The following is a 12,675-nucleotide window of genomic DNA, read 5'->3' as shown; positions in this document are numbered from 1 at the left end:
CTTGAAAAATGTCTATATTACAGAGGAAGTAATGCTGGATGTCTTCAAATGTATAAAAGTGGATAAATCCCCAGGATCTGATCAGATGTACCCAAGAACTCTGTGGGAAGCTGGGGAAGCAATTGCTGGGCGCCTCGCTGAGATATTTGTATCATCAATAGTCACTGGTGAGGAGTCAGAAGACTGTAGATTGGCTAACGTGGTGCCACTATTTAAGAAAGGTGGTAAGGAAAAGCCAGGGAACTATAGACCAGTGAGCCTGACATCAGTGGTGGGCAAGTTGTTGGAGGGAATCCTGAGGGACAGGATGTACATGTATTTGGAAAGGCAAGGACAGATTAGGGATAGTCAGCATGGCTTTGTGCGCGGGAAATCATGTCTCACAAACCTGATTGAGTTTTTAAAGAAGAAACAAAGAGGATTGATGAGGGCAGAGCAGTAGTTATGATCTATATGAACTTCAGTAAAGCAAACAATATTCCTCATGATAGACTGGTTAGAGCTCATGGAACACAGGGAGAACTAGCCATTTGGATACAGAACTGGCTCAAAGGTAGAAGACAGAGGGTGGTGGGGGGGTTACTTTTCAGACTGGAGGCCTGTGACCAGTGGAGTGCCATAAGGATCGGTGCTGGGTCCACTGCTTTTTGTCATTTATATAAATACTGTGGATGAGAACATAGTAAGTATATTAGTAAGTTTGCAGATGCCACCAAAATTGGAGATGTAGTGGACAGTGAAGGTTACCTCAGTACAACAGGATCTTGACCAGATGGGCCAATGGAGTTTAATTCAGATAATTTAGATAAATGCGAGGTGTTGCAGTTGTAAAAGCAAATCAATGCAGGCCTTATACACTTAAGGGTAAGGCCCTGGGAAGTGCTGCTGAACAAAGAGACCTTGGAGTGCAGGTTATTAGTTCCTTGAAAGTAGAGTCACAGGTAGATAGGATAGTGGGAGTGGCATTTGGCATGCTTTCCTTTATTGATCAGATCACTGACGAGAGGAGTTGGGAGGTCATGTTGCGGCTGTACAGCGCATTGGTTAGGCCACTTTGGGAATATTGCATGCAATTCTGGTCTCCTTCCTACCGTAAGGATATTATGAAACTTAAAAGGGTTCAGAAAAGATTTACAAGGCTGTTGCCAAGGTTGGACGCTTTGAGCTACAGGGAGAGGCTAAATAAGCTATTTTCCCTTGAGCGTCAGAGGCTGTGGGGTGACCTTAAAGAAGGTTTATAAAATCATGAGGGGCACAGATAGGATAAATAGACAAGGTCTTTTCCCTGGGATGGGGAGGCCGGAACTAGAGGACAGAGGTTTAGGTTGAGAGGGGAAAGATATAAAAGGGACCTAAGAGGCAAGTTTTTCAACAGAGGGTGTATGGAATGAACTGCCAGAGGAAGTGGTGGAGGTTGGTACAATTACAGCATTTAAAAGGTATCTGGATGGATATATGAATAGGAAGGATGATATTACTGGCAGACAATGGTGCTTCTAAAATCCAAGGAACAAGGTTAAATGGGGATATTAGTGAAACTGATGTGTATAAAACTACAATATCTTGAATAAACAATTTTACCTGAGGTAAAAGATTTGGAACGCTGATTTCAAGTTCTTTGCATTTTAAAGTGATTGCAGACAGCTTATTTTTCAGATTTTCAGTTTCCTCACTCAAGGACTTGAAGAGCTGTTCTTTTTTCTTTATATCATTATTTTTATCCTCAAGCATTCTGCGCAGGGCATTCACTTCATTACTTCCAGATTTGGATAACTGATCTTTCATTGTCTGTAGCTGCCTGTCTTTCTGTTCAAGTTCTTGGATCTGTTTCTGCTTTGTAGTTTCAAGTGACAGAATTTTCTGTGTGAAAAAAGCAAAAATATTAAAGATGTTGCCTTGAAACCTTGCTCTTTTGCAAAGATCAAAAATAGATTGAGAAAAAAGTACCTCTACTTTCAATCTAAGATGCCCACAAATGGAGTGGTCTTTGAAAAGGTCAGATTCATACAATGAGAAAAGTAAAAAAGGAAAAATCCACTAAAAATGGATGTACAACTGGACGCCAATGCAGAAATTTGAGGCATTTATGTACTATCATCTCCCAGCAGACCAGGAGGATTCACTTGTACTTCATTAAATAGTACCACAAAATATTTTATTTCCATCTTAGTTATGGTCGGGAGAACCAGAAAAAGTTACAGAATCATAGAGATGTACAGCATGGAAACAGACCCTTCAGTCCAACCCGTCCATGCTGACCAGATATCCCAACCAAATCTAGTCGCCCCTGCCAGCACCCGGCCCATATCCCTCCAAACACTTCCTATTCATATACCCATCCAAATGCCTCTTAAATGTTGCAATTGTACCAGCCTCCACCACTTCCTCTGGCAGCTCATTCCAGACATGTACCACCCTCTGCGTGAAAATGTTGCCCCTTAGGTCTCTCATATCTTTCCCCTCTCACCCTAAACCTATGCCCTCTAGTTCTGGGCTCCCCTACCCCAGGGAAAAGACTTTGCCTATTTACACTATCCATGCCCCTCATGATTTTGTAAACTTCTATAAGGTTACCCCTCAGCCTCCGACGCTCCAAGGAAAACAGCCCTAGCCCGTTCAGCCTCTCCCTGTAGCTCAAATCCTCCAACCCTGGCAATATCCTTGTAAATCTTTTTGGTTCCCTGTCAAGTTTCACAACATCTTTGTTCAGCAACACTCCCTAAGACTTTACCATTAAGCGTACAAGTCCTGCTAAGATTTGCTTTCCCAAAATGCAGCACCTCGCATTTATCAGAATTAAACTCCATCTGCCACTTCTCAGCCTATTGGCCCATCTGGTCAAGATTCTGTTGTAATCTGAGGTAACCCTCTTCACTGTCCACTACACCTCCAATCAGGAGCCAGCCTTGACACATTTTTATAAGCATTTAGAGTTACACAATACAAACATGCACAGCTAACTCAAAAGTTTCAGTTGTCTGTTGCACAAGGAAAAACTAAATCCTGAATTAATAAGCACACTTTATATGTGTGAATACAATTAATATATAATTAACAGATCTAACAGGTAAACTGGAACTCAAAGTTTTAGCAGAAAGACCACACCTGAAGCCTAAGTTCTCTGTCAGGGTGCATTTGTACGTCAACCTGTATTATGTGCTCAGGTCTCTGAAATGAAAGTTGACCTTAAAAAAAAGAATGAGCCAAGGTGACACTGAGAATAGCTGAGGTTCAATTTTCTCTTTTGCAGAATTTGTCAATTGCAACTGGAGCTACACTGGAAGACTAATCTTGGCCTCCGAACAATTGCTCGGGATCAAATTCGTGCAGCTCTGCTTAGAGTTCTCATAAGAGCAGGACTGGCTGCAGTGCATGCATAGTTCAATATCAAACATTTTCTCAGTGTTTCCTGATCATGGAACCACACCTCAATAAACAATCTGTGTTCTAGAATGGGGCATGGAAAAACACACAATTAATCAACTTGATTGTTATTCTGTTTACAAAACACTTAAATGGTCAATGAAGGCAATGCAGTCCATGTGTTCTACATGAATTCCAGAAGATTTTTGAAGTAGTGTAACAAGATGGACACCCACAAAAAAAGGCACAGAGGAACACAGCTACAAGATTAGCTGAAAGTCAATAAACAGGGCAATGTTGAACAATTGTTTTGCAAACTTGAAGTATGTAGAGGTGTTTTCAAGAGGACGAGTCACTGATTTTCTTATATCTAAGAAGGATACTGACTTTGGAATAGATGCTGAAAAATGTGATGCTGGAAAAATGCAGGTCAGGCAGCATCCAAGGAGCAGGAGAATCGACGTTTCAGGCATAAGCCCTTCTTCAGGAATCCTTCTTGGTATAGATACCACAACTTTAAAAGTTGCAATTGACCAAAATTGGAAGCATTGCAAATTGTGATAAATTTCAAGAGCTCATGGAATTGGTGTAAAATACAGCTTAATACAGAGATTGAACACAGATTTAAGGTGATTGGCAAAAGGATCAAAGACAACATAATTATAAATGTTTTTCAAGTGATTAAAATCTCAAACACACTGCTTGGTGAGGCAGAGTCAATTAAGACTTTCAAAAGCAAATTGGATAGACACCTGAAGCAAAAAATGTTTGCAGACCCAAAGAGAAAAGGCTGATGAGGGAGACTAAGTTAGTTGCACTTACAGAGCGATGACAGACAAACTGAACAAACTCGTTCCATACACTAATCATTCTATGATTTGGTTTACATCATTACACTTTGAAACAAAACACAGAAGCTTGCAGCAAGCAATTAAATCGACCAACATGAACTGAAATTATTATTTTGGAATTTAACATGTAAAAGTTGGCAGCAATTGAAGGCCTTTTTAGATATCCCTATTTTACCATACAAACTATTGGAAGTGAACGGTAAAATAATGGAGTCAGCAAGGCTTCATCAAGCAGAGATCATGTCTGACAAACCTGTTAGGATTCTTTGAGGTGGTATTGAGCAAATTAGCAAAGGAGAGCCAGTGGATGTAATCTATTTGGATTTTCAGAAGGCCTTTAAGAGGTATCACACAGGAGGCTGCTTAATATCATAAGAGCCCATGGTATTAAGGGCAAGATCCTGGCATGGATCGAGGATTGGTTGACTGGTAGAAGCCAGAAAGGGTGAATAAAGGGGTTTTTTTTCAGGATGGCAACCAGTGAACAGTGGAGTTCTACAGGAGTCAGTGTTGGGAACCATAACTATTCACGTTATATATTAATGAACAACACAAAGAAACTGAGGGCATTGTTACTAAGTTTGCAAATGACACAAAGATAGGTGGAAGAACAAGTAGTGTTGACAAAGCAGGAAGGCTGCAGAAAGACCCAGGCAAGCTAGGAGAGTGAGCAAAGCAGTGACGGATGGAATACATTGAAACTTACATAATACTGAAAGATCTGAAGAGAGGAACATGGAGAAGATGTTTCCATTAGAAGGAGAGACTTGGATCTACAGGCACAATCTCAGAAAGAAGGAACAACCTTTTAGAACTGAGATGAGGAGCAATTTCTTCAGGGAGAAGAAAGTGAGGACTGCAGATGCTGGAGATCAGAGCTGAAAAACGTGTTGCTGGAAAAGCGCAGCAGGTCAGGCAACAAGGAGCAGGAGAATCGACGTTTCGGGCACAAGCCCTTCTTCAGGAATGGCAGAAGGGCTTATGCCCGAAACGTCGATTCTCTTGCTCCTTGGATGCTGCCTGACCTGCTGCGCATTTCCAGCGACACGTTTTTCAGCCGTAATTTCTTCAGCCAAAGGGTGGTTAACTTGTGGAACATTTTGCCATAGAAGGCTGTGGAGTCCAAATCATCGAGTGCATTTAAGACAGCTATAGATAGATTCTTGTTTAGTAAGGTGGATCAAGGTTTACGGAGATAAGGCAGGAGAACAGAGTTGAGAAACATATCAGTGTTGAGAGTGTGGTGCTGGAAAAGTACAGGTCAGGCAGCATCCAAGGAGCAGGAGAGTCAACGTTTCAGACAAAAGCCCTTCATCAGGAATGACTAATGAAGGACTTTCACCTGAAACGTCGACTCTCCTGCTCCTCAGGTGCTGCCTGACCTGCTGTGTTTTTTCCAGCACCACACTCTTAACTCTGACCTCCAGCATCTGCAGTCCTCACTTTCGCTTTGAGAAACATACGAGCCATGATCGACTAGCAGAGCAGGCTCCATTGGCAGAACAGCCTAATTCAACTCCTAAGTCTTCTGGTCCTCTTTGCAAAGATTCAAGGCAGCTCGCCAGGGAAATAGACAAACGGGTGCGTGAAGATAGCTCAAGGCATTATGTTCCCCAGTGCTATTAGCTGATGCACTGGGGAGAAAAAACACAAGCGTAAACCAGCAAGCCCCTACATGACAACTTTCACAACCAAACGACATGGCATCTGTTGAAGACAGTTAAAAAGAAACATTAATTGGATTGGTAAGCTTTCCTGATTCTCTTAGGTAAAAACAATGACTGCAGATGCTGGAAACCAGATTCTGGATTAGAGTGGTGCTGGAATCTTTGCAAAGAGGACCAGAAGACTTTGGAGTTGGATTAAGCTCTTCTGCCCGTGGAGCCTGCTCTGCTAGTCGATCATGGCTCATATGTTTCTCAAGGCGAAAGTGAGGGCTGCAGATGCTGGAGGTCAGAGTTAAGAGTGTGGTGCTGGGAAAAAAACACAGCAGGTCAGGCAGCACCTGAGGAGCAGGAGAGTCGACGTTTCGGGCAAAGGGACTCGGGGTGAGTGGGTAACTCGCCAGAGCAGACTGGCGGGGGAAGAGAGGGCACCAATGTCCCCAGGGGGGTCGGGGCGGGGGGCCGGGGCCGCCGGGGGGGCCGGGGCCGGGGGGCCGGGGCCGCCGGGGGGCCCGGGGGTCGGGGCCCAGACCCACCTCCAGCAGGCGGTTCCTCTCGCGCTCCCATGTCTGGCCCTTGCTCAGCTCCTCCAGCGATTTCTTGAGCAGCGCGTTCTCCTTACGGACCCTGTCGGTGTCGCTCTCGGACCGGGACACGTCCGCTTTGCGGAGGCCGAAGCGGCTGCTGATGATGTTCCTGGAAGTCATGGCAGTTTGTGTTGACCCCTCTCTGCCCGGGAACGGGAGCGACCGCCTTCGGTCCAACCGCCGCCGCCGCCGGCACGAGCGGCAATGTCGCCACAACAAATTCAAATTCCCCACGTTTCCGGTCCCTGCGGGGCATGCCGGGAGACAGCTGCCCTGCGCAGGCGTCAGAAAGGTGGATTATGGGAAGGGGACTCAACAGTGGCCAATATGGTTCATTTTAAATCCACTTAAAAATCACACAATACCAGATTATAGTCCTGCAGGTTTATTTGGAAGCACTAGCTTTCGGGGCGTTGTGCAGCAGGGTCATAAGATACAGGATTTACAGCAAAAGATTAGTGTCATGCAACTGAAATGACATATTGAACCCCAAACCTAGATTGCTGTTGTGTGTAATCTTTTAGAATGGGTTGCAGGTTTCGGTTTATCAATATGTAAATCTCCGAACTTGCTCAAAGTCACATTCTCAAGATAACAAGGTTTTATAAAAACAAGTGACATGTCAGCTCACACAATGCATTAAAGGTGTAAGGTTACAGTCTGTCTGTATCCCAATCTTCAGTCACACTGGTTCTGTTTCCAAAGTTGGAATTTATAAAATATTACTTGGATTGACTGCCTGCGTTATATGTCAATGGGGTGAATATGCATTTGCAGAAATACATTTGCAGATACATTCTATTTTGCTCAAAAAGCGCACAACCTGCAGGTAGTCAATCCATGTAATATTTATAAATTCCTAATTTGGAAATAGAACCAGTCTGACTCAAGATTGGGATACAGACAGACTCTAGCCTCCCATTTAATGCATTCACTGAGCTGACATGTCACTTTTTTTAAAAACCTTGTTATCTCAAGAATGTGACTTCAAAGAAGTTCTGGGATTTACACATTGATAAACCGAAACCTGCAACTCATTCCAAAAGATGAAAGATTTCACAGCAATCTAGGTTTGTTCAGTATATCATTTCAGTTGCATGACACTAATCTTTTACTATAAATTCTGTGTCTTATGATACTGTCCTACAGCTACCCAATGAAGGAACAGTGCTCTGAAAGCTAGTGCTTCCAAATAAATCTGTTGGACTATAACCTGGTGTTGTGTGATTTTTAACTTTGTCCACCTCAGTCCAACAATGGTTCCTCCACATCATTTTAAATCTAATTCATTCCTGGGGAATGGTTAGGTCAACATCCATTAAACAGTAGGAAGCAATAGTGAGCTAGTGGTATTTTTATTGGGTTGTTAACCATCTTTGCTTATACCTGAATCATCAACTTTCCTGTTCCTCGGATGCTGCCTGACCTGCTCTGCTTTTTCAGCATTACACTTTTCGACTCTGTTAACCCAGACACCCAGAAAATGTTCTGGGGAATCTGGTTCGAATTCTGCCACAGCAGATAGTGGAATTGGAATTCAATTAATATCCAGAATTAAGAATCTGATGTGTATGAACCCATTGTCAAAAAGATCCATGCGGTTCACTAATGCCCTTTAGGGAAATAAACCACAATCATTAACTGATTTGGCCAACATGTGATTCCAAACCCACCAACAATATGGTTGACTCTTTATTGCCCTCTGAGTAATTAGGGATGGGCAAAAAATTCTGGCCTAGCCAGTGACATCCTCTTCCCACAAATGAATAAAAATATCATGATGAGCAACTCCTGTCCATTTGGTACAGGTGCACCCACAGTACCATGAGGGATTTGCAGGATTTTGACTCAGGAAACAGTAAAGCCAGAGCAATATAGTTCCAAATCATAATCTGGGTGGTGTTCCTATGTGTCTGCTGCCTTTGGCAAACTGGCATTGTATTCCTAAATTTTGTCATAATTATTTGGTACAGCTTGGTGGACTATCTAACAGGCAATTAAGAGTTGACCACATTACAGTGGCTCTCGTGTAACACATAGGCCAGATTGGATAAGGGTAAAAGTTGCACATCACTGAAGTACATTCATGAACTAGAGATGTTGTTCATGATAATCTGATAGTTTCATGGTCATCATTACTAAGATTTTTATTCCAGATTCACTGAATTTATTGCATTTGAATTGATGGTTATATTAGTAATGGCTCATATCAGTGGGCTACAAGATTAATGAAGATGCTCTCTTGTTGCAACAATGGCAAAATATGATTTGGAGGCACCCTTTCCATGTCCAGTTTCAGAAACAGTTTTTGAAGCGAAGGGGCTTTAGTGGGAACAGCTAAATTTGATGGGAGCCAAAGTTGAGACGATTTAGAGTAATAGAATCATAGAGATGTACAGCACGGAAACAGACCCTTTGGTCCAACTCGTCCGTGCCAACCAAATATCCTAACCTAAGCCAGTCCCACTTGCCAGCACTTGGCCCATATCCCTCTAAACCCTTCCTATTCAGATTCGCATCCAGATGCCTTTTAAATGTTGTAATTGTACCAGCGTCCACCACTTCCTCTGGCAGCTCATTCCATACACGCACCACCCTCTACATGAAAACATTATCCCTTAGGCCCCTTTTAAATTTTTTCCCCTCTCACCCTAAACCTCTGTCCTCTAGAATCATAGAGTCATAGAGATGTACAGCATGGAAACAGACCCTTTGGTCCAACCCGTCCATGCCGACCAGATATCCCAACCCAATCTAGTCCCCCCTGCCAGCACCCGGCCCATATCCCTCCAAACCCTTCCTATTCATATACCCATCCAAATGCTTCTTAACTGTTGCAATTGTACCAGCCTCCACCACACCCTCTGGCAGCTCATCCCATACACGTACCACCCTCTGCATGAAAAAGTTGCCTCTTAGGTCTCTTTTATATCTTTCCCCTCTCACCCTAAACCTATGTCCTCTAGTTCTGGACTCCCCGACCCCAGGGAAAAGACTTTGCCTTTTTATCCTATCCATGCCCCTCATAATTTTGTAAACGTCTATAAGGTCACCCCTCAGCCTCCAAAGCTCCAGGGAAAACAGCCCCAGCCTGTTCAGCCTCTCCCTGTAGCTCAGATCCTCTAACCCTGGCAACATCCTTGTAAATCTTTTCTGAACCCTTTCAAGTTTCACAACATCTTGCTCTAGTCCTGGCCTCCCCAACCCAGGGACAAGACAGGGTCTATTTACCTTATCCATGCCTTATCGTTATCCATTTACCTTCATCCATGATGAAAAGAGACTGTGAGATAATTCTAAGATTCATGTCAGGGAGCAAGATGCCTTTTGCCTCAAAATCAAGGAATCTTTGGGCAACCAGTTGATGTATGAATGACCGCATTAAGGATACAGATCTTTCTGAGTGCAGCAGGCTGCATTCCTGAATAGGATATGGTCTTCTACTATATATCTACTTTATGCAACTGAAGTAGACATTACTGCCATCCACTCTCTGCCTGACATCATGAGTAGCAAATCGATGATGTAGCCTGAGGATCCTCAGAGGCTGAAACAAGGTAGAGACCTGGGTAATAACATAAATCCTCACTGCATTCTTGTCCTATAATTCGAGATGTTTCAACGGTGCTTTCTGTTTTTTGGAAATTTGTTATGTCCATAAATTATCACTGCTCAAGGACTTGGGTTCTTTCCAATGTTGAAATTCAGCCATTGCAGACAGCAACCAAAACATGGTTCCTCTTGATATTAAAACTCATCCAATTGCCATTTTCTTTTGTTAGATGTTTAAACTTATTTTCTGCACTTTATGTTTCAAATACAAAGTACCTCTCTGATTTTCTTATCTCTCTCTGTGGCCAGAAGCTTTCTTCAGATTCAAATTAGTAACAAATCATCAACCAGATGAAAGCTAGCAACCACTTAATGCTGTCATTAAATCATGCACCCATTGTTATCACTACAAAATAGAACAAGGAGCGCAGCTGCTTGACCCACAGACTGCTCAGTTCCTAACACAATTTGGTTTTCACATTGGGGGGGGGACAAATGACTCACTATTAAGATATTTGCCAATGTCATGTTTGACTCAGAGCTAGTCACTCCAACAGATGTGGGATTTTTTGTCCATATTCTCTCCACACTATGGATCTTTCATTGCATTCTGGACAGATTCGCCTTCACTGAGCCATATATTCTCCCCTAACCACATTTTAATGGATCTTGCATGTAAAGGCTAGAAAGAAACTGGACTGGTTTCCAAACACATGATTTGATTTGATTTGATTTATTACTGTCATGTGTACCAAGGTACACTGAAAAGTGTTGTGTTACGTCCTTTACAGGCAGACTTTACCCAACAAATACATCAGGGAAACAGAAAGGAGTGCAGGATACAGTGTTACAGCTGCTGAGAAGGTGCAGAGAGAGATTAACATTAACATTGAAGAGGTCCATTTTAAAGTCTGATAACAGCGGGTAAGAAGCTGTTCTCAAATCTGTTCATTCAAGTGTACAAATGTTTATGTCTTCTGCCCAACAGAAGGGCATGGAAGAGAATATAACCAGGCTGCGGGGAGTCTTTGATTATTGTGGTTCTGTTCGCGGAGCTGGGAATTTGTGTTGCAAACATTCGTCCCCTGTCTAGGTGACATCCTCAGTGCTTGGGAGCCTCCTGTGAAGCGCTTCTGTGACGTTTCCTCCGGTATTTATAGTGATTTATATCTGCCGCTTCCGGTTGTCAGTTCCAGCTGTCCACTGCAGTGGCCGGTATATTGGGTCCGGGTCAATGTGCTTATTGATTGAATCTGTGGATGAGTGCCATGCCTCTAGGAATTCCCTGGCTGTTCTCTGTTTGGCTTGTCCTATAATAGTAGTGTTGTCCCAGTCGAACTCATGTTGCTTGTCATCTGAGTGTGTGGCTACTAAGGATAGCTGGTCATGTCGTTTCGTGGCTAGATGGTGTTCATGGATGCGGATCGTTAGCTGTCTTCCTGTTTGTCATATGTAGTGTTTTGTGCAGTCCTTGCATGGGATTTTGTACTCTACTGTGTACAAGCAACATGAGTTCGACTGGGACAACACCACTATTATAGGACAAGCCAAACAGAGAACAGCCAGGGAATTCCTAGTGGCATGGCACTCATCCACAGATTCAATCAATAAGCACATCGACCTGGGCCCAATATACCGGCCACTGCAATGGACAGCTGGAACTGACAACCGGAAGCGGCAGATACAAACCACTACAAATGCCGGACGAAACATCACGGAAGCGCTTCACAGGAGGCTCCCAAGCACTGAGGATGTCACCTAGACAGGGGACGAAATGACTGCAACACAAATTCCCAGCTCGATGAGCAGAACCACAACAACGAGCACCCGAGCTACAAATCTTCTCCCAAACTTTGAATATGGATTGTCTAATTGGGACTTTTCCAATATTTCCAGATAAGGGCCTACATACAGAGGAAGACCATGCTCCTGGTTCAATGTTACAAATCAGACGTGGAGAAAAGAATACTCCAGTGTATGGGTGCTCTTGCACTCAGTACTTTATATCATTTACAGAAAGGGGGACATGGAAGGACTCTGTAGGACGTGGAATGGAGAGTTAGGAGAGGATATTCCATTGGAGGTATGGGAAGACATCTCGGGGAACGTAAGGAAAATCTCAGTATGTAACAGGCACAGGCCATGCAATTGAAGGTCTTACACAGGACTCATATGGTGCCAGAGAGGCTAGCTAAGTTTAAGAGATGAGTATCATCAGGGTGTCACAAATGTAAAATTAGTTAGGCACTCCTCACACACTGTTACTGGTCCTGGTGTAAGACCTAGCGATACTGGAATGCTATAGTAAGGGAGCTAAATGTCATCCTTTAAGAATTAAAATTAAATTAGATCCAGTATTTCTTCTTTCGGGGTTTCCAAATTTGCCCTCTCTGGGGGAACACGGGAATAGATTGTGTAATATTCTTATCCACTGTGCAAGGAAGAACATTCTAGTGAAGTGGACATCAGAAAACCCCCCAGGTCTTATCGGGTGGCGTATGCTGGTGATGGAGCACCTCCCCCAAGACTGCCTCACAAATATGGTACACCAAAAAACGGAACAGTTTTACAAAACGTGGCGGCTCTTTTTAAAATTATATTGATGCTGACTTATCAGCAATATTAATTAGGGCCATGATATAGCTGTGGGGATTGGTA

General features: G+C 43.2%; 1 protein-coding gene across 2 annotated transcripts in view; it reads right to left on the bottom strand.

Moving 5' to 3' along the window:
* Window positions 1–12,675, bottom strand: part of cep55l (centrosomal protein 55 like) — a 42,444-nt gene that overhangs the window by 20,915 nt on the left and 8,854 nt on the right. Inside the window, exons 1-2 of one of the 2 annotated variants that reach the window (XM_072557739.1) lie at window positions 6,415–6,700; window positions 1,582–1,860 (exon numbers count right to left, since the gene is read on the bottom strand). In XM_072557739.1, coding sequence (XP_072413840.1) covers window positions 1,582–1,860; window positions 6,415–6,585 — 450 coding nt within the window. In that variant the 5' untranslated portion in view covers window positions 6,586–6,700. Of the gene's footprint in view, window positions 1–1,581; window positions 1,861–6,414; window positions 6,701–12,675 lie in introns of those variants that run through there. The other variant, XM_072557741.1, reaches the window with a different exon arrangement.

This window comes from Chiloscyllium punctatum, chromosome 38 (assembly GCF_047496795.1).
Source record: "Chiloscyllium punctatum isolate Juve2018m chromosome 38, sChiPun1.3, whole genome shotgun sequence".
Lineage (NCBI taxonomy): Eukaryota > Metazoa > Chordata > Chondrichthyes > Orectolobiformes > Hemiscylliidae > Chiloscyllium > Chiloscyllium punctatum.
Note: the sequence above shows the minus strand (reverse complement) of the source record. Positions and strands in the feature narration are given on the sequence as shown.